Source organism: Rana temporaria, chromosome 12 (genome assembly GCF_905171775.1).
Source record: "Rana temporaria chromosome 12, aRanTem1.1, whole genome shotgun sequence".
Classification (NCBI taxonomy): Eukaryota; Metazoa; Chordata; class Amphibia; order Anura; family Ranidae; genus Rana; species Rana temporaria.
The window spans coordinates 39,220,618-39,243,084 of NC_053500.1; the positions used below are offsets into that span (position 1 = coordinate 39,220,618).

Sequence of the window (22,467 nt, forward strand, 5' to 3'; positions counted from 1 at the left end):
AATCTTACTGGATACATGAAACTCAGGTACTTTGCCCGGTGGATTAAATGCTGATTGTGATATCAATTGTTTTATTACTGATCGTTGATTATTAATATATTTGTATGTTTTCAAGATGGTCGCGGATGACGTTGCGTTTTATAATGAATTTTAATACTGGTTATCCAGTTTTGAGATTTGATATTACATTTTTTTATATATATTTTCCGATAAAAATGTTTTTTAGAATTTTTATATCATTTTTTTTGGGGGTAAATTGTTATTATGCACAGTGAATTAGCCTTTGTGCGATATATAGTGCTCAAGGGTCTAGCCATTATTCACATGTGTTGTTGGTTGGTAATATTATCCAAGGGAGGATATTGTTAGTCGCACTATATTAGTTGCGATCTTGTCCTTGTAGTTTGCAAATAGCTTGTGGGGACACTTCCGGGATTGAGTTCATGAGGAGTTATCACCCCGCCCTGCGTTGCGTCATATGATGCGGCATCGGGTTACTATAGCAATTCGTTCTCTTGGTATTTATAGCGGGTGGTCACATAGCTTCTGTATCCGCTGATGAAGTCCCCGCCCATAGGGACGCAACGCGTACGGAAGGAAGCATTGTGACGTCACCCGCAGCCATCACGCATCCTGTTATCATACACACACTGTTTATCTGGCACTGGAATAGTGCCTCGTTTGTAAGTTTTTTTATCCACACTTTATCATTAAACCTTTTTATTATTGCAGAGAGCACTATGTCTTTGTCCTTTGTGATTGCATGACCCATGTGACCTTGGAGATATGAACGCAAAATAGTGGCTTTCCTCTTCTGAATCCGGATTGATTGGGATTTGCTGTACCATCAGTAGCGGCTGGTGCTCAAAATTTTTGGGGGGCGCAAACGGAAAAAAAAAATCATCAATTGCAGCCTTACTGTGCCCATCAAACACAGCCACTGTGCCATAAAATTGTCGCCACTGTGCCATGCCATTAAACACAGCTACTGTGCCCATCAATTGTCGCCACTGTGCCATTCCATCAAACGCAACCACTGTGCCATCAATTGTCGTTACTGTACCATGCCATCAATTGTCGCCACTGTGCCATGCCATTGTCGCCACTGTGCCATGCCAAAACGCAGCCACTGTGCCATCAATTGTCGTTACTGTGCCATGCCATCAATTGTCGCCACTGTGCCATGCCATCAATTGTCACCACTGTGCCATGACATTGTCGCCACTGTGCGATGTCAAAACGCAGCCACTGTGCCATAAATTGTCGCCACTGTTCCATCAATTGTGGCCACTGTGCCATGTCAAACACAGCCACTGTGCCATGCCATTGTCGCCACTGTGCCATGCCATTGTCGCCACTGTGCCATGCCAAATGCAGCCACTGTGCCATGCCATTGTCACCACTGTGCCCATCAATGGCCGCCAGTTTGCTCCGTAAAATGCCACCAGTTTGCCCCAAAATACCGCCAGATTGCCCCCCTTGCCCGGCACTTATCTTTCTCGGTCAGCCATCCTCCTCCACGACCCCTCTATGTCTTCTCCCGCCCTCGATGTCGCTTCAGCCAATCAGGTTACCGGTAACCAGATCCGGTGAACCCAATTGACTGAGATGCTTGTCAGTGTTAACCAGGAAATGCACACCCTGTGCGTCCCCTGGTTAACTATTTGGAAGCCGATTACAGCACACAGGCTGTAATCGGAAAGCCTATCAGAGCCACTGGCTCTGATAGACACTTCCACAGCCAACCAGCTGCCGTTATTCAGATGGCCGGCGCTCGCCAGGGTGCCGGCCATCTGAATAGTGGGCGGCAGCGGCGCCAATACATAGATTCATACAATGCATGAATCTATGTATTGTTTTCAGTGGCGGTGCAGGAGCGAGAGGGGGCCCACTATGGACGCAACGCCACTGTGTACCATCCTATAGTGTCCGTAAGGTAAAGTGACCAGATTTTTTAAATTAAATCTGGGGACATATTTTTTCTTCACTAGTAATGGCAACAATCAGCAACTCTCTGCCCGTCGCCGCCTGCCTCACAGCCTCTCAAGTCTTACTCTACTACTGGGTGGGGTGCGGAGGAAGATCACTCCGCCAGGGAAGGCAAGGAGATGGGCAGGTGGCTGGCCAGGATTTGAGCCAAGGCAGAAGAACATGCGAGCGAAGCTGAATGGGCATGTGCCGAAACTGAAGAAATATTCCCTCCGCTCCGACCAGCACATGATCATCAGAAGGGGGCACAGATAATGGGAAAAATACAATCCCCCCTAAACTAGTAGGCACGGCGGAGCGGGGGGCGTAATTCTAATTTTTTTATTTTAATTCTGCACTGACTGTCTATGAAATTGCCCCTGCCCCCTATTAAATCCAATCTGGGGACAAAACCAGGGACAGACTTGGTCCGGGGACAGTGTCCTCAATCAGGGGACTGTCCCCTAAAACTGGGGATGTCTGGTCACCCTACCGTAAGGAAATGTGCATTTGACCCTCTATAATTAAAGGGTAATCTTGGTAAGGTGAGCGGCCATCTTTATAATTGGTGGCGGTTTTATACGTACCCACGGAGTCACCTGCATGTTGCAACCACTGAAGACTGCATGGATGGTGTTTGCTTTTTGATATTTGGACTGCATTTTAGCGCTGCACTGTCTGTTCTATATTCATCTGAGGGATTTTTGATCATTGATCCTGGTGTTCAGCTGCTATTTATTAATAGGGTCATTATTTGTCCATTGCGCTGATTTTTTTTTTTCATTTCTACACCTATCTACAGAGTTCTGTATTTCTATACAGCGCTCAGCTACTTTCCCCAATGGAGGTAAACAATAACACGTGTCTACACTGTAATCTTTCTCTAGGTTTACAAAGGGAACCAATCCGGAGCGCTGAACACGCCCCGCAATGTAAGGCTATAGTTGTGCTCTCTGATTGGATGAGCAGAAGCAACTGAAAGCTGTGCGCTCATTGATTGGATAGAGAGGGCGGGCACATGGTTGCCTAGTAACCAGTTCAGCCGCACCGTTCTCGTTTGTAGCGTCCTTGTGGTTGCCTAGCAACGCTTCCTATCCCCCGGTTCTCGCTTCCTATGGCTCACCGTGGGAAAATGAAGTCTGGGACCCTCACCCCACGTGACAGCCAGTTCAGCATCAAAGTGAGACTCCAGGAGAGCCAGGAGAGGTTCTCAGTGCCCGGATGTAGCCCCCATATGAAGATGGCAGAGCTGAAAGAGAAGCTGGAGCTGCTGGCTGGGATCCCAATCCACCTCCAGAGGTTGTCCTATGTAGATGAAGGTGACAAAACTGGGGGGAGGGGCAATAAATCATCACTCATTATAGTTATATTTATTAACCACTTCCATACCAGGCACTTACGCACCTTCCCGTCCAAGCCAATTTTCAGCTTTCAGCACTGTCGCACTTTGAATGACAATTGCGCGGTCATGCTACACTGTACCCAAACAATTTTTTTATCATTTTATTCCCACAAATAGAGCTTTCTTTTGGTGGTATTTGATCACCTCTGCGATTTTTATTTTTTGCGCAACAACTAAAAAAATATCGAAAATTTTGAAAAAAATAAAGTTTTTATTTTTTTCTGTTTTTTGTTGTTATAAATAAGTACGTTTTCTTCTTCGATTACGGGCACTGATATGGCGGCACTGATGGGCACCAATAAAGTGGCACTGATGGGCACCAGTGAGGCGGCACTGATTGACACTGATAGGTGGCACTGATAGGCGGCACTGATGGGCACTCATAGGCGGCACTGATGGGCACTCATAGGTGGCACTGATGGGCACTTATAGGCGGCACTGGGCACTCATAGGCGACACTGATGGGCACTCATGGGCAGCACTTATGTGTGGCACTGATGGGTACTTATGGGTGGCACAGATGGGCACTGAAAGGTGGGCACTGAGAGGTGGCACTGATGCACACTGAGGGGTGGCACTGAGGGCATTACTGGGCATCACTTGTTTATCCCAGTGCCTATGTTGCCAGTCAGTGCCCATTTGTGGGCACTGATTGGCATCTTTCTAATTTTTTTTTTCACTGCCCCCTTCCCTGGTGGTCCAGTGTGGGCTTCACTTGTGGTCCAGTGTGGGCATCCGAGGGGGGGCTGCGCTGATAAACAATCAGCGCGAACCCCCCCCCCTGTCAGGAGAGCCGCCGATCGGCTCTCCTCTACTCACGTCTGTCAGACGCGAGTAAGGAAGAGCTTTCAACGGCTCTTCCTGTTTACATCGTGATCAGCCGTGGTTGGACACGGCTGATCACGTGGTAAAGAGCCTCCGCCTGAGGCTCTTTACCGAGATCGGAGATGCAGGATGTCAGACTGACACCCCGCATCACCGATCGCCGCGCTGCGCGCCCCCAAGGGCCGGCATGTAATCCTGCACGCACGTGCACAGTTCTTTGAGCAATGCATGAACTTGGCTTTCCTGACAATCCTATTAACTCCTATGGGAAAGTTTGACAGGGGGCGGTCTGGTCAGGGGTGATAACTGTGCAAATAGAGGTACATTTTGTATATTGAGAATTGTACATGGTTTATATTCTTAAAAAGGACTACAGTGCATGTAACCATATTGCTACACTTAGAGGCGCCTCTCTTCATTTTTATACTCAGTTGTGACATGATGTTACTCTTATATCAAGACATCGCTTGCATATCAAGGCAAAATTTATTAAAACATTTTGCTTGTCTTGAAAAACGCTCTCAAACCAAGTTACTCTCAATCCAAGGTTTTACTGTATACAGCACCTTTTTCACTCCAATCAGTTTCAAATATCTCCTCTAGGTGGCATCTCAGTAAGAGCCCTAGGGGTGTTAATGTTGCTTTTGGTTTGTATTAGGGTTGTCCCGATACTGGTATCGGTATCGGCGATACCAAGCATTTGTACGAGTACTTGTATTCGCACAAATGCTCCCGATGCCTGACCCGATACTTGGTCGGTGGCGAGTGGACTCAGTGGGCAGCGTCAGTAGGCGGATCGGGCGGAGTGGGCGGGCAGCCTCAGTGGGCGGAGCGGTCGCCATCAGCTTGGACATCCCGACGCCCATCTTGGCACACCCTGCCCTTGGCCACAGTAAACCAGCAGCTCACATCTTGTTACATCCAGCCCATATAGTTTGGGCTGGGTGTAACAAGATGTCTGCTGATGCCGAGTGCAGGGTGTACCAAGATGGGCGCTGCAGCATAGCATTTCAAAATACTTTCCTCATGTCATTTATTGCTGCATTTAAGTGCCTGCCCATAAGTGCTAGCCACCTGTCAGTGCCCATAAGTGCCGCCTATCAGTGCCAGCCACCTATCAGTGCCCATAACTGCCGCCTATCAGTGCCAGCCACCTATCAGTGCCCATAACTGCCGCCTATCAGTGCCAGCCACCTATCAGTGCCCATAATTGCCGCCTATCAGTGCCAGCCACCTATCAGTGCCCATAACTGCCACCTATCAGTGCCAGCCACCTGTCAATGCCATCAGTGCCCATAACTGCCACCTATCAGTGCCAGCCACCTATCAGTGCCCATAAGTGCCGCCTATCCGTGCCACCTGTCAGTGCCGCCCCTTAAGTGCCAGCCACCTGTCAGTGCCAGTGCTCATAGGTGTCACCTATTAGTGCCCATCAGTCAGTGCCATCTATCAGTGCCCATCAGTCAGTGCCATCTATCAGTGCCCATCAGTCAAACTGTCACATGGCATTAAAAAAAGTATTAGTAATCGGTATCAGGGGAGTACATGAAAAAAAGTACTCGGTCCTAAAAAAGTGGTATCGGGACAACCCTAGTTTGTATACTTTGGGCCACTTCTTGAACCACATGTACCATTGACAGCATTTGTATTGGTAACAGAACATCTCAATGCTGTTTGCTTTTCCTTTTTCAGGAGACATGCCTGACACATCTACCTTCAAATTCAATGGAATTATTCCTGGAGGAACTGTTTGTCTGAGCATCTGGTCACGGGACGGCTGGGGTGATCTTGTTAAAGCTGCAGCTGAAGGAAACCTAGCAGAGGTATATGAGAATTGTTACCATCCATGCCTGATTGCTATCACATAGGCCCTGTATTGGTATTTGATACCCATTTGTCATGGAGGTTAGAAATCGATTAATTCTAATACAGCCGGTCCCAACCAAGGTGCCTATTAACCACTTCAGCCCCGGACCATTTTGCTGGTCAATGACCGAGCCACTTTTTTGCGATCCGGCACTGCGTCGCTTTAACTGACAATTGCGCGGTCGTGCGACGTGGCTCCCAAACAAAATTGACGTCCTTTTTTTTCCCACAAATAGAGATTTCTTTTGGTGGTATTTGATCACCTCTGCGGTTTTTATTTTTTGCACTATAAACAAAAATAGAGCGACAATTTTTTTTTACTTTTTGCTATAATAAATATCCCCCCAAAAAAAAAAAAATATATATATATATATATATATATATATATATATATATATATATGTTTTCCTCAGTTTAGGCCGATACGTATTCTTCTACATATTTTTGGTAAAAAAAACGCAATAAGCGTTTATTGATTGGTTTGCGCAAAAGTTATAGCGTCTACAAAATAGGGGATAGTTTTATGGCATTTTTATAAATAATTTTATTTTTTACTAGTAACGGCGGCGATCAGCGATTTTTATTGTGACTGCGACATTATGGTGGACACTTTTGGCACATTTTTGGGACCACTGGTTACTGTGAAAATGGCAGTGAAGGTAGCGCTGTAGGGGTTAAGTGTTCCCTATTGAGGGTTTCTTACTGTAGGGGGGATGGGCTGTGTGTCACATGACACTGATCTCCGCTCCGAGTACACAGAGCGGAGATCAGTGTCATTGTCACTAGGCAGAGCAAGGAGATGCTTGTTTACACAAGCATCTCCCCGCTCTATACCTCCGTGAGACGATCGTGGGGATGCCCGCAGCGATCGAGTCCGCGGTACCCGCGGTCCAAATCACGGGGAAGGCGGCAGGGGCGCGAGCGCACTGCTGGCGGCGCGTGCGCGACCACACGGCGGCATCTTAAAGGCGACGTAAATGTACGTGCCTTTGCCTGTCCGTGCCATTATGCCGACGTATATCTACAGGGGCCGGTCCTTAAGTGGTTAAGGTTTATTGAGCTGAGGCTGATTGACCTCTTTTATGGTGGTGCGTGCATAGTTTTGAGTCCAATGTCATTTGGCAGATCCCACGGCCATGACACCTTTATAGCTGTTTGTAAGCGTGCGTGGCATTCTTGCCCCTGATCACCATTGTAAGAGACATTCTTCCCACTGAATGTAAGAGGAATTCCACCCATTATAAGGGCATTCTTTCCACTTACCACCAATGTACAGATAATTCTACCCAGTGTAAGGGCATTCTTACCACCAATGTAAAGAGAATTCTACCCAGTGTAAGGGCATTCTTCCCACTGGCCACCAATGTAAGGGGAATTTCACCTATTATAAGGAGAATTCTTCACACAGACCACCAATGTACAGAGAATTCTACCCAGTGTAAGGGCATTCTTCCAACTAACCATTAATGTAAGGGGCTTTCTTTCGACTGACTGCTAATGTAAGGGGAATTCCACCCATTATAAGGGCATTCTTTCCATTGATCACCAATGTAAGGAGAATTCTACCATGTGTAAGGGGCTTTCTTCCTGCTGACTATCAAAGTAATGGGAATTCTACCCAGTATAAGGGCATTCTTCACACTAAACACCAATGTATGGTGACATCTACCCATTGTGAGGGACATTCTTGCTGCTGACCACCAATGTAAATAGAATTATACCTAGTGTAGGGAAAATCTCCCCAGTGTAAGGGGCATTCTCCCCACTGACCACTAATGTAGAGGAAATTCTACCCAGTATAAGGGGCATTCTCCCCACTGACCACCATTGTAAGGGAAATTGTACCCAGTGCAAGGGGTATTCTCCCCACTGACCACTAATGTAAGGGAAATTCTACCCATTGTAAGGGCATTCTTACCACTGACCGCTAATGTAAGGGGAATTACACCCATTATAAGGGAATTCTTTCCATTGATCACCAATGTAAGGCAAATTCTACCCTGTGTAAGGGGCTTTCTTCCCACTGACCACCAATGTAAAGAGAATTCTACCTAGTATAGGGAAAATCTCCCCAGTGTAAGGGGCATTCTCCCCACTGACCACTAATGTAGAGGAAATTATACCCAATGCAAGGGCATTCTTACCACTGACCGCTAATGTAATGGGCATTCCACCCATCATAAGGGCATTCTTTCCATTGATCACAAATGTAAGGCAAAGTCTACCCTGTGTAAGGGGCTTTCTCCCCACTGACCACTAATGTAGAGGAAATTATACCCAATGCAAGGGGAATTCTCCCCACTGACCACCATTGTAAGGGAAATTCTACCCATTGTAAGGGCATTCTTACCACTGACCGCTAATGTAATGGGCATTCCACCCATCATAAGGGAATTCTTTCCATTGATCACAAATGTAAGGCAAATTCTACCCTGTGTAAGGGGCTTTCTTCCCACTGACTATCAATGTGAAGAGAATTCTCCCCACTGACCGCTAATGTAAGGGGAATTCCACCCATTATAAGGGCATTCTTTCCATTAATCACCAATGTAAGGAGAATTCTACCCTGTGTAAGGGGCTTTCATCCCACTGACAACCAATGTAAGGGGAATTCTACCCATTGTAAGGGGATTTCTTCCCACTGACCACTTATGTAAAGGGGATTCTACCCAGTATAATGGGAATTCTTCCCACTGACCACTAATGTATGGTGAATTCTACCCATTGTAAGGGGATTTCTTCCCACTGACTACCAATGTAAAGGGAATTCTACCCAGTGTAAGAGCCATTCTCCCCACTGACCACTGATGTAAGGAAAATTCTACCCGGTATAACGGGCATTCTTCCCACTGACCACTAGTGTAAGGGAAAATCTACCCAGTGCAAGGGGCATTCCTCTCACTGACCACTAATGCAAGGTAAATTCTACCCATTGTAAGGGCCTTCTTCCCACTGACCGCTAATGTAAGGGGAATTCCATCCATTAAAAGGGCATTCTTCCCACTGACCACTAATGTAAGGGAAATTCTACCCAGTGCAAGGGATATTCTCCCCACTGACCACCAATGCAAGGATTATTCTACCCAGTGCAAGGGGCATTCTTCCTACTGACCTCCAATGTAAGTGGCATTCCTCCCACTGACCCCCAATGTAAGAGGCAATCTTCAATCATTCATTTGATTCATTTAAGGCCACCTTAAAACTCGAGACTATATATTTTTTACTAGAGTGCCTCTTTAGGTCCACACCACCAAAATGCTACATGAGAAGTTTGTGCATGTGTAAGTAGAATAATTGTATTTGTTTCTAATTCTCTTTGTAGCTGAAATGTTTAGGAGTGACTACAGACAGTTCCTATGACACAGAAAATTCTTTGAGGTTTAGTGTGAAGCAGAGGAATGAGTGGATAGCTGCAAGAGCCAGTGTGGCCCTTTATGTTGCTGCACATCGAGGATACCTGCATATGATACGTTTCCTTTTAAAGAACGGTAAGGCTGCCAACGCTTTTAGAATTTTTTAAATGTGTTTGCTTACTTGAAACCTTGTTGCCTTTTGCAATTTCTTTAGCAGTAGTGCAGCATTAAAGTGTTTTTGTAATGGAGAACGATAACCACGGGGTGATTAGTCTGGTATCCACCCCAACCTTTACATAGCAGTGGCAGTGCTGGTGTCAGTATGTCAGTGCTGCCTGGAATGGTTGGATCCGCTCTGTGCCCCCCCCCCCTGGTCTGTCACTACCTATCGCACCGTCTACATTCCAAAATTATATATGTAGCCCACATTTGTCCATAAACGCTAAGACTTCTTTCATTCAGCCCCACATTTATGGAGGAATCACACCTGCTGGCTATTGTATCCTAACATCTGCGCCAGTGGCTGTCAGAATACCCAAACAGTGGCTGCATCTGGTTGGATGGCTGCCAATTTTCCACTCAGCTCCTTCGCTTTTGCTGCCTGAATTAGGACCCTAAGGCCCCTTACACACGACCGGATCTGTCCCCTGAAACTGGTCCGACGGACCAGTTTCAGGGGACAGATCCGGTCGTGTGTAGGCCCGAGCGGACAATTGTCCGGCGGATCGGACAGTTTCCAGCGGACCAAAATTGGTTAGCATGCTAACCAATCTGTCCGCTGGAAACCTGTCCGTCGGACGTGTTCGGTCGTCTGTACAGACTCACCGGACACGTCCGACCGACCGACATCCCTCGCATGCGTCATACTGGTTCGACGCATGCGTGGAAGCTTTGACCTTCCAGGGCCGCCCACGTCGCTGCGTCATCGTTGCAGCGACGGCACGGCCACGCCCCGCGTATTGTTTACCTGATGGTGTGTACAACCATCAGACAGAAATCCGGCAGCGGACGCAGCGGATCTGTCCGCTGAAAACGGTCCGGCGGACCGTTTTCAGCGGACAGATCCGATGGTGTGTACGGGGCCTAAGACTGATCAACCATGCTCTTCCTGTATGTTCAAGGGTTATGAAAGTACAGCTGAGAGGTATAAGGAATAAGTTACCTTATGGCTACTCTAGACTAGGGGTCGGCCGATATTTGGCCGTTTTTGTGAAATCGGCATCGGCCGATTATCGTGAAAAAATCGGCTGATTCGCGGCTACAATATTCCAGTCATGTACTGACCAGTCACCAGTGCCCCCGCCCCCGCCATGAATCCTCCATCCGCATTGGCCTCTGCTACTCACCGCAAGTCCTGGAAGTCTACGTACGGCGGCGAGTAGGGGCGTGACGTCACGGTCCTTCCCCCGCAGCTCGCGGTCCACTCCTTGCTCACATTGCGAGTAGGGGGCCACGCCTGTCTCTCACGTCACCCTTGCGTGCCCCACCCCCTGCTGCTCCTGGTTTCCGGGTCTTCTACTGGCTCTCCGTTGCGAGTAAAGGCGTGACGCCCAGTGCGCGCCCCGCCCCCTGCTACTCCTTCCCGGCTTCTTATTTTGCAGCATCCCCTGCATTCTAGCTAGGTATGTGGCATATTCGTTCATTGATGTAGATCACTATGGGCATTTATTTTTTGTCAACACTAACACTGCTGGGCAAGGTCACGCTGATGGGCACTTTTTTATGTTAACATAAAAGTTTTGTTGTGCCCATCAGAGTGCCCCTTAACATAAAATTTGCCCATCAGAGTGTCCCTTAATAACAATAAATGTGCTCATGGGCACATTTTATGTTATTAAGGGACACTCTGATGGGCAAATTTTATGTCATGGGGCACTCAAAAAAAAAAAAAATCGGCCGCAAAAATCGGCCTAAAATATCGGCCATCGGCCGCCCCGATTTTGAAATATCGGCATCGGTATCGGCCAGAGAAAAACCCATATCGGTCTACCTCTACTCTAGACTCCCCTATCTGTTTTATAGATAATGAGGGGATCACACACAGTTTTTCAGATTTTTTTATATATATATATAATGCAAATGTAACGCACAAAGGTGGACAGGAACACCCAAATACCCATGTGGATAGGAGTTGTGAATTATGGCACTGTTGAGGTCTTCATATCAAATAATTTTCATTACTTTTCCTGGCTAGTAATCAGAAAAGTATTGTAACATAAACAATATTGCACAGTATTAAAATCTTTACAGTATATTGACATCTATGGTACTTGTCTTGAGATATAATAGTAGTTTTATTTATTCATTCAAATATTTATTTATTTTTTTGGTTAATTTTTTATTTAGGAGCCAATGTACTGGCCAAAACCAAGCTTGGAAACAGTCCTCTCCATGTGGCATCAGCTATGGGCAAGTGTGACTGTGTAGATGAACTTCTAGCAAACGGAGCGCAAACGCAAGACATCAATGAAAACGGACATACCGCTCTTGGCCTGGCACGGTTATGGCACCAGAAGAAGGCTGAACGCCATCTCTTCCTGTTCCAGTGGCGAGAACGAGCAGCCACTGTGTCTGCCAACACTCATCTAGACCCCTCTGAACTTTTTGCTCATCAAAAGTTTGACTCAAAGCTTAAAACCTGGAGGAGCGGCTCTTATGCTAAGCGCTACATGGCTAACCTTGTCCAGTATAAAGAATTTGAGGGGTCAGGATTTAGCGCTCCGAAAAAACACACTGCTGCGAGCACAGATCTGACAACAGGAATCTGAAAAATAAAGTGTCAATGTAAGCTTTGTATCTGCTTTATGAAAAGTAGAGCAAAATGTAAAGCCTGAAAAAAACTTTTTTTCAGATTTGAATAAAGTGGAAAAGTGGAATCAACAGCTGCAGTATTTGTAGCTGCTGGCTTTTAATATTTTTTTTTCAGCGGAGCTCCGCTTTAAACACATTTTAGAGTGTTGCTTTCTCTGAGAGTCACAATTCGTTTTCACTGTGTCATTTAACCGCTTGCCGACCAGCCGCCGCATTTATACGGTGGCAGGTCGGCTCTGCTGGGCGAGATCACGTAGCTATACGTCATCTCTCCCAGCAGCCAATAGGGGCGCGCGCGGGCCGCCGGAGGCCACCGGGCACCCACGATCGCTCGTTACAGAGCGAGAACCCGGGAGCTGTGTGTGTAAACACACAGCTCCCGGTCCTGTCAGGGGAAGAAAAGCCTGATTGTCTGTTCATACAATGTATGAACAGCGATCAGTCTTTTCCCCCAGTCAGTCCACCCCCTTCAGTTAGAACACACCCAGGGAACATACTTAAACCCTTCCTCGCCCCCTAGTGTTAACCCTTCCCTGCCAGTAGCATTTTTATAGTAATCAATGCATTTTTATAGCACTGATCGGTATAAAAATGACAATGGTCCCAAAAGTGTCCGCCATTATGTCGCAGTACTGAAAAAAAAACGCTGATCGCCGCCATTACCAGTAAAAAAATATATATTAAGAAAATCGGCCTAAACTGAGGAAAAAAAATGTTTTTTTATATATTTTTGGGGGATATTTATTATAGCAAAAGGTAAAAAATATTCATTTTTTTCAAAATTGTCGCTCTATTTTTGTTTATAGCGCAAAAACTAAAAACCGCAGAGGTGATCAAATACCACCAAATGAAAGCTCTATTTGTGGGAAAAAAAGGACACCAATTTTGTTTTGGAGCCACGTCGCACGACCGCGCAATTGTCAGTTAAAGCGACGCAGTGCCGAATCGCAAAAAGTGGCCTGGTCTTTGACCAGCAATATGGTCCGGGGGTTAATAGTCACCAAGTGCAGATGTTTTTTTACACAATCGACTAAGACAGTGAGGCTCCGGATCGAGCACGCACAAGTGCCCCAAAGCAGGCAAGGGGAGGAGCCTGAAGCGCCAACGAGGGACCTGAGAAGAGGAGGATCAGGGCTGCTCTGTGCAAAACCATTACGCAGAGCAGATAAGTAAAAAAAATTAAAGCTTTACAGTCACTTTAAAGCAGAGTTCCACCCGAAAATGGAACTTCCGCTTTTCGGAACCCTCCCACCTCCTGTGTCACATTTGGCACATTTCAGGGGGAAGGGGGGGGGCAGATACCTGTATAATACAGGTATTTGCACCCACTTCCGGGGAGAGACTCCCACGGGAGTCACGACACCCCCCCCCCCCCCGCTGCCTTATGGGAAACACACTGGTCCCAGGAGACAGCGGGGACCACTGGGAACGCGCCGCGATACTCACGCATGCGCAGCAGGGAACCGGGCAATGAAGCCGCATGGAATTTTACAACTATATTGGAGACTAGAGAAAGGCTTAATACTAACGTATAGATTATAAGGGCAGAAAAACACTATTTTAATAAAGCAGATCCTCTAGCCCTGGATATCAGGAAAGAATTCCCTATATATTTTGTGAGGAGAATGTGTAGGAATATAACATTTATTAAAAATGTATATAAAATTCCCTGAGATCTTGATATCTTTTCCTAGTAAAGTGGAATGTTTAATTAGAGGATTTAATCGTATATCCTGTTCCTGGGGTGAAGCTAGAAGACCCCTGATGTCTCCATTGAGGGGACATTGCTGTCACTACTGTCACATAAGGGGCTTGTCAGTATATACATATATACATGGTTAGGACACATGGTAATACATAAACACCTATTACTAGGGGTGCAACGGATCATCATTGATCCTCGATCCAACCGGGTCAACGTCCACAGATCGGTACATCACGCGATCCGCGGATTGAGCCCATAGGAAAGGCAGCGGCTTCGGCCTAGCCCATCTTGGTACACCCAGCGGTGGCCCAGGTGAGCTCTCCAGAGCGGCTCGCTGACAGGGGAGATGTGGACATTACAGTGGTAGTGGGGCAGATGTGGACATTACAGTGGGGGAGATGGACATGTGGGCATTACAGTGGGGGAGGTGGACATTACAGTGGGGGAGATGGACATGTGGGCATTACAGTGGGGGAGGTGGACATGTGGACATTACAGTGGGGGAGATGGACATGTGGGTATTACAGTGGGGGAGACGGACATGTGGACATTACATTGGGGGAGATGTGGACATTACAGTGGGGGGAGATGTGGACATTACAGTGGGGGAGATGAACATGTGGGCATTACAGTGGGGGAGATGTGGACATTACAGTGGGGGAGATGAACATGTGGGCATTACAGTGGGGGAGATGTGGACATTATAGTGGGGGAGATGAACATGTAGGCATTACAGTGGGGGAGATGTGGACATTACAGTGGGGGGGATGGACATGTGGACATTACAGTGGGGGAGATGTGGACATTACAGTGGGGGAGATGGACATGTGGACATTACAGTGGGGGGAGATGACATGTGGACATTACAGTGGCGGAGATGACATGTGGAGGTGTGGACATTACAGTGGGGGAGATGTGGACATTACAGTGGGGGAGATGGACATGTGGGCATGTGGGGGAGATGTGGACATTACAGTGGGGGAGATGGTCATGTGGTTATTACAGTGGGGGAAGATGGACATGTGGGCATTACAGTGGCAGAGATGACATGTGGGGGAGATGTGGACATTACAGTGGGGGAGATGGACATGTGGACATTACAGTGGGGGAGATGGACATGTGGACATTATAGTGGGCGAGATGGACATGTGGGCATTACAGTGGTGGACATGACACGTGGGCATTACAGTGGTGGAGATGACATGTGGGGGAGATGTGGACATTACAGTGGGGGAGATGGACATGTGGACATTACAGTGGGGGAGATGGATATGTGGACATTACAGTGGGCGAGATGGACATGTGGGCATTACAGTGGGGGAGATGACATGTGGGGGAGATGTGGACATTACAGTGGGGGAGATGGACATGTGGGCATTACAGTGGGGGAGATGGACATGTGGACATTACAGTGGGGGAGATGGACATGTGGACATTACAGTGGGTGAGATGGACATGTGGGCATTACAGTGGGGGAGATGGACATGTGGACATTACAGTGGGCGAGATGGACATGTGGGCATTACAGTGGGGGAGATGACATGTGGGGGAGATGTGGACATTACAGTGGTGGAGATGGACATGTGGGCATTACAGTGGGGGAGATGAGATGTGTACATGTGGAGGAGATGTGGACATTACAGTGGGGACTATCTATATATGGTGGTGATCCGAAAAATGATCCGATCCGTGACTCTGATCCGAGGAATGATCCGAACCGTGAGTTTTCTGATCCGTTGCACCCCTACCTATTACACAACCCTACACACACCAGAAGAGGGAGAAGTGGCCATAGAGCCCCTTCCAGCCTTGCAAATGTGGCCTGTGCATCCAAGTGGTAATAAGCCCCGGTCATGAAAGGATTAAATAAAAGAGGAAGAAATCCAAATGTAAATATACCAAATCTGTATTGTGTGTTTACGAAAGTATAATTATGGACCTATACACATTGGTTTCATTTTCCAAATATATATACTGTGAATAAACCAAGAGTCATTTGGTAAAATCTATTGGCCAGAAGTGAAGATCTAGTGATCCTCTCTTCCATTCGCTGACGCACTTTTGACCAAGAGATTCCAAGCCTGCCCACCACGGCAAGGTAGACTCTTCTAGGGCAGGACCTACACTAACTACACTAAGCTACCCTACTGGATGCTAGTCATCCTTTCTCTAATGTTGGGTGTATGTTTGTAGTAGGCCTCATCCTATAATCTGTGTGTGCGATCTACTCTCTCCTAATTTGGTTGTCTGTCTGTGTGCATCTCTCTAAAGCATGGAGCGGTCAGTTTATGTACATCTGGACGTCCTTTGTTAGTGTAGGTCAGTGCATGCCAGTCCAGTGTGTGTCAGTAAATAAACGTTCATCAGTAATCAACAGAAATAACATTAAGACTCCCTAATATGTACAACTAAAACAAGCAAAAGGATTGCAGGAGAGTCCTACTACCTACCTGCCAGGTATAGGTGACCATGTCAGTGTCCCTTGTGTCTGCACCATCATACCGGCAGCTTTATGGGGGCACCAGACCGGCGGCGTAGCGTAAATCTGCCGGCGTAAGCGTGCCTAAATCAAATGAGGAACAGGGGGGCGTGTTTTATGTAAACTAAGCATGACCCCACGTAAATGACGCTTTTTTTGAACGGCGCATGCGCGCGCATGCTCAGTATCACGTCAAATTTTCAAATGAAATTCCCCCCTCTCAATGCCGAGACGACGTGAACGTAACTTACGCAAAGCCCTATTCGTGAACGTTTTACACAAACGACGGAAAATTCGACGCTGTCCCGACGTCCATACTTAACATTGCGTACGCCTCATGAGGCAGGGGTAACATTACGCCGAAAAAAGCCTTACGTAAACAACGTAAAAAAAAAATGCGCCGGGCGGACGTACGTTCTGAGAATCGGTGTATCTAGCTAATTTGCATACTCTACGCGGAAATCAACGGAAGCACCACCTAGCGGCCAGCGTAAATATGCACCTAAGATCCGACGGCGTACTAAGACGTACGTCAGTCGGATCTAGCCCACATTCAGGCGTATCTTTGTTTTGTGAATACAAAACAAAGATACGCCGGCGCATCGTAGAACTTACGCGGCGTATCAATAGATACGCCGCCTTAAGTTCTTCGTGAATCCGGGCCATAATGTTTGGGGGTTCTTAAGTGGTTAATGACAGGAGGCGGAGGCGGAGCTGGGAGGTTGAGCAGCTCCGCTGTAAAGGCATGTCATCTAGGGTGACCACGTGTCCCGGATTGCCCGGGACAGTCCCGCATTCTGCAGGTCTGTCCCGGGCACCTTCACTCTGGGACAATACAGTGTCCCGGAATGAAACTGACACAGGTCCCAGCATCAACCCCTCAGAGCTTAAGATGTAACACCCCCCCAAACTAGTGAAGAACTACAGGTCCCAGCATAGATCTGTGAAATCTATGGGGTCACACCCTTAGATCTCATGGGTTCATGCTGGGAGATTCAAAATTGGGGGGATGGGGGTCACATCTTTAGATATCATCGGTTCATGCTGGGATTTGTAGTCCTTTACTTTAGGGGGGTGTGACCTCCCCAAAGTTAAGGACTACAGGTCCTAGCATGCCCCCCCCCCCCAGAGCTGAAGATGTGAGACCCCCTGCCCCCCAAAGAGTGAAGAACTACAGGTCCCAGCATACACCTGTGAAATCTATGAGATCACACCCTTAGATCTCAGGGGTTTCATGCTGGGTGTTTTAGTCCTTCAAATTGGGGGGGGTCACATCTTTGTATTTTAGGAGTTCATGCTGGGACTCGTAGTCCTTCACTTTTGGGGGGAATGTGACCCCCAAAAGTGAAGGACTACAGGTCCCACCATGAACCCCTCAGAGCTGAAGATGCGACCCCCCCCCCCCCCCCAACTAGTGAAGAACTACAGGTCCCAGGATGAACCGGTAAAAACCATGGGGGGGGGGTCACAATGTTTTTTTATAAAAAGTTATCTTTTTTTAGAAAGGGGGGGGGGGGTCCCTGTATGGCAGTTTGGAATGTGGTCACCCTAGGTGGGACCTGTAGTCCTTCACTTTTGGGGGTCACATTCCCCCCAAAAGTGAAGGACTACGAGTCCCAGCATGAACTCCTAAAATACAAAGATGTGACCCCCCCCCCAATTTGAAGGACTACAACACCCAGCATGAAACCCCTGAGATCTAAGGGTGTGATCTCATAGATTTCACAGGTGTATGCTGGGACCTGTAGTTCTTCACTCTTTGGGGGGCAGGGGGTCTCACATCTTCAGCTCTGGGGGGGGGGGTCATGCTAGGACCTGTAGTCCTTAACTTTGGGGAGGTCACACCCCCCTAAAGTAAAGGACTACAAATCCCAGCATGAACCGATGATATCTAAAGATGTGACCCCCATCCCCCCCAATTTTGAATCTCCCAGCATGAACCCATGAGATCTAACGGTGTGACCCCATAGATTTCACAGATCTATGCTGGGACCTGTAGTTCTTCACTAGTTTGGGGGGGTGTTACATCTTAAGCTCTGAGGGGTTGATGCTGGGACCTGTGTCAGTTTCATTTCGGGACACTGTATTGTCCCAGAGTGAAGGTGCCCGGGACAGACCTGCAGAATGCGGGACTGTCCCGGGCAATCCGGGACACGTGGTCACCCTAGTCCCACCATAAACCCCTCAGAGCTGAAGATGCGACCCCCCCCCCCCCCAACTAGTAAAGAACTACAGGTCCCAGGATGAACCGGTAAAAACCATGGGGGGGGGGGGTCACAATGTTTTTTTTATAAAAAGTTATCTTTTTTTAGAAAGGGGGGGAGGGGTGTCCCTGTATGGCAGTTTGGAAATGTGGTCACCCTAACTATAAGTCATGGATACATAACATGTGGAAAAGGCCTCTGAAAAACCCATCTACGCTTGCACCGACACCAGACCTTGCTGGCCCTCTGAAAAGTGATCGCTCTTCAGAGGGCAGGTGACAGGTAGATAGGAGACAAAGAAAGGCGATTGCAGAAAAATTACCCTGTGGTCCATGGAGTATGCCCCCCCCCCCTTTTTTTTTTTTGTCGACATGTCACCACCTCTTTTAGGCACTTTGCTACCCGCCCATTGTCATATGACGTCCACAGATGGGATCTCCCTGGGCTTCCCGGCCGCCTGGGGGGTGGGCGCGGCATGGCTCGGGACCCGGTGTCCGGCGGCCGCGATGTCCGCCGGGCACCCACCTGCCATTGCCCACAATCACGGCAGGACCATGGATCTGTGTGTGTAAACATATACATCCACAGTCCTGTGAGGTGAGGAGACACCGATATGTGTTCCCAGTACAGAGGAACACACATCGGTCTCCTCCCCTTGTGAGTCCCCTCCCCCTACAGATAAAATCACTGACTAGGCAACATATTTAACCCCCTGCTGTTAACCCCTTCCCTGCCAGTCACATTTCCACAGTAATCAGTGCAGTTTTATAGCATCTTTTTTTATAGCGCAAACAAATCATCCAATAGCACTAAAAGAAAGGTGTATTTGGGTGTAAAAAAAGGAGGTGAATTTTGTTTGGGAGCCACGTGGCACGAGCGCGCAATTGTTGTTGTGCGTATTTTTGTTGTGAAAAGGTGTGATTTATTAGTATTTTGTGTAAGTATTGTGAATTTGGGCAAAAAAAAGAAAAAAAAGGGTAGATTTAAAGGTTTAAAATGGGGGGGAGATGGCCATGTCAAGTGACGCTGGGCCCCATGGACCGTCCGGGGGTTGAACCCAGAGTGTGGCGCATGGAGGGCAGGCACCATACCGCAGAACCATAACCTCTCCAAGAATATGACAGTGCTCCGGGTAATTATGATATGTTATTCTACCACGAGTCTGTTTTATCTATATATAGTAGGGTGAGCAGACATCCCCAGTTTCAGGGGACAGTCCCCTGATTGAGGACACTGTCCCCGGACCAAGTCTGTCCCTGGTTTTGTCCCCAGATTGGATTTACTAGGGGGCAGGGGTAATTTCAAAGACAATCAGTGCAGAATTCAAATAAAAACTAGTGAAGAACTACAGGTCCCAGGATGTACCGGTAAAAACCATGGGGGGGGGCACAATTTTTTTTTATAAAAAGTTATGTTTTTTCAGGAAGGGGGGGGGGGTGTCCCTGAATGGCAGTTTGGAAATGTGGTCACCCTAGTCATATGACGCGAACAGGATAACAGAGACGGCGAGGGGCGCGCAGTGTGGCGAACGGAGGTGCGGTGTGTTACTCCAATCGTGGTATGGAGCCTCTGACAGAGGCTTCTTACCACATGATCAGCTGTGACCAATCACAGCTGATCATCGCGTGAACCAGGAAGTGCCATTTACCGGCTTTCCTCCGTTTACGCTGACAGGGAGAGCTGATCTGCGGCTCTCCCTTTTAGGGGGGGGGGTCTGTGTTGATAATCAGGATATTGATTATCAGCACAGCAGGCCTAGGGTGACCACGTGTCCCGGATTGCCCGGGACAGTCCCGCATTCTGCAGGTCTGTCCCGGGCACCTTCACTCTGGGACAATACAGTGTCCCGGAATGAAACTGACACAGGTCCCAGCATCAACCCCTCAGAGCTTAAGATGTAACACCCCCCCCAAACTAGTGAAGAACTACAGGTCCCAGCATAGATCTGTGAAATCTATGGGGTCACACCCTTAGATCTCATGGGTTCATGCTGGGAGATTCAAAATTGGGGGGGGGATGGGGGTCACATCTTTAGATATCATCGGTTCATGCTGGGATTTGTAGTCCTTTACTTTAGGGGGGTGTGACCTCCCCAAAGTTAAGGACTACAGGTCCTAGCATGACCCCCCCCCCCAGAGCTGAAGATGTGAGACCCCCTGCCCCCCAAAGAGTGAAGAACTACAGGTCCCAGCATACACCTGTGAAATCTATGAGATCACACCCTTAGATCTCAGGGGTTTCATGCTGGGTGTTGTAGTCCTTCAAATTGGGGGGGGGGGTCACATCTTTGTATTTTAGGAGTTCATGCTGGGACTCGTAGTCCTTCACTTTTGGGGGGAATGTGACCCCCAAAAGTGAAGGACTACAGGTCCCACCATGAACCCCTCAGAGCTGAAGATGCGCCCCCCCCCCCAACTAGTGAAGAACTACAGGTCCCAGGATGAACCGGTAAAAACCATGGGGGGGTCACAATGTTTTTTTATAAAAAGTTATCTTTTTTTAGAAAGGGGGGGGGGGGTGTCCCTGTATGGCAGTTTGGAAATGTGGTCACCCTAACTATAAGTCATGGATACATAACATGTGGAAAAGGCCTCTGAAAAACCCATCTACGCTTGCACCGACACCAGACCTTGCTGGCCCTCTGAAAAGTGATCGCTCTTCAGAGGGCAGGTGACAGGTAGATAGGAGACAAAGAAAGGCGATTGCAGAAAAATTACCCTGTGGTTCATGGAGTATGCCCCCCCCCCCTTTTTTTTTTTTGTCGACATGTCACCACCTCTTTTAGGCACTTTCCTACCCGCCCATTGTCATATGACGTCCACAGATGGGATCTCCCTGGGCTTCCCGGCCGCCTGGGGGGTGGGCGCGGCATCGCTCGGGACCCGGTGTCCGGCGGCCGCGATGTCCGCCGGGCACCCACCTGCCATTGCCCACAATCACGGCAGGACCATGGATCTGTGTGTGTAAACATATACATCCACAGTCCTGTGAGGTGAGGAGACACCGATATGTGTTCCCAGTACTACAGAGGAACACACATCGGTCTCCTCCCCTTGTGAGTCCCCTCCCCCTACAGATAAAATCACTCACTAGGCAACATATTTAACCCCCTGCTGTTAACCCCTTCCCTGCCAGTCACATTTCCACAGTAATCAGTGCAGTTTTATAGCATCTTTTTTTATAGCGCAAACAAATCATCCAATAGCGCTAAAAGAAAGGTGTATTTGGGTGTAAAAAAAGGAGGTGAATTTTGTTTGGGAGCCACGTGGCACGAGCGCGCAATTGTTGTTGTGCGTATTTTTGTTGTGAAAAGGTGTGATTTATTAGTATTTTGTGTAAGTATTGTGAATTTGGGCAAAAAAAAAAAAAAAAAAGGGTAGATTTGAGGTTTAAAATGGGGGAGAGATGGCCATGTCAAGTGACGCTGGGCCCCATGGACCGTCCGGGGGTTGAACCCAGAGTGTGGCGCATGGAGGGCAGGCACCATACCGCAGAACCATAACCTCTCCAAGAATATGACAGTGCTCCGGGTAATTATGACATGTTATTGTACCGCAAGTCTGTTTTATCTACATATAGTAGGGTGACCAGACATCCCCAGTTTCAGGGGACAGTCCCCTGATTGAGGACACTGTCCCCGGACCAAGTCTGTCCCCAGATTGGATTTACTAGGGGGCAGGGGTAATTTCAAAGACAATCAGTGCAGAATTCAAATAAAAACTAGTGAAGAACTACAGGTCCCAGGATGTACCGGTAAAAACCATGGGGGGGGGGCACAATTTTTTTTATAAAAAGTTATCTTTTTTTAGGAAGGGGGGGGGGGTGTCCCTGAATGGCAGTTTGGAAATGTGGTC

At 47.8% G+C, this 22,467-nt stretch overlaps 1 protein-coding gene across 1 annotated transcript; it reads left to right on the forward strand.

Moving 5' to 3' along the window:
* Positions 1-2,988: 2,988 nt before the first annotated feature.
* On the forward strand, positions 2,989-12,279 carry ANKRD60 (ankyrin repeat domain 60). The gene is made up of 4 exons (XM_040331169.1): positions 2,989-3,287; positions 5,888-6,018; positions 9,384-9,549; positions 11,761-12,279. The coding sequence occupies exons 1-4, from the start codon at positions 3,083-3,085 to the stop codon at positions 12,180-12,182; spliced, it is 924 nt and encodes a 307-aa protein (XP_040187103.1). The 5' UTR covers positions 2,989-3,082; the 3' UTR covers positions 12,183-12,279.
* The last annotated feature ends 10,188 nt before the right edge of the window (positions 12,280-22,467 follow it).

Excerpts from the sequence above, each read along its gene's own strand:
- ANKRD60 (XM_040331169.1), top strand. The coding sequence starts at position 3,083 with ATGGCTCACCGTGGGAAAATGAAGTCTGGGACCCTCACCCCACGTGAC. Across the intron at positions 3,288-5,887 it reads GTTGTCCTATGTAGATGAAG|GAGACATGCCTGACACATCT; the intron begins GTGACAAAACTG and ends TTCCTTTTTCAG. Across the intron at positions 9,550-11,760 it reads ACGTTTCCTTTTAAAGAACG|GAGCCAATGTACTGGCCAAA; the intron begins GTAAGGCTGCCA and ends TTTTTTATTTAG.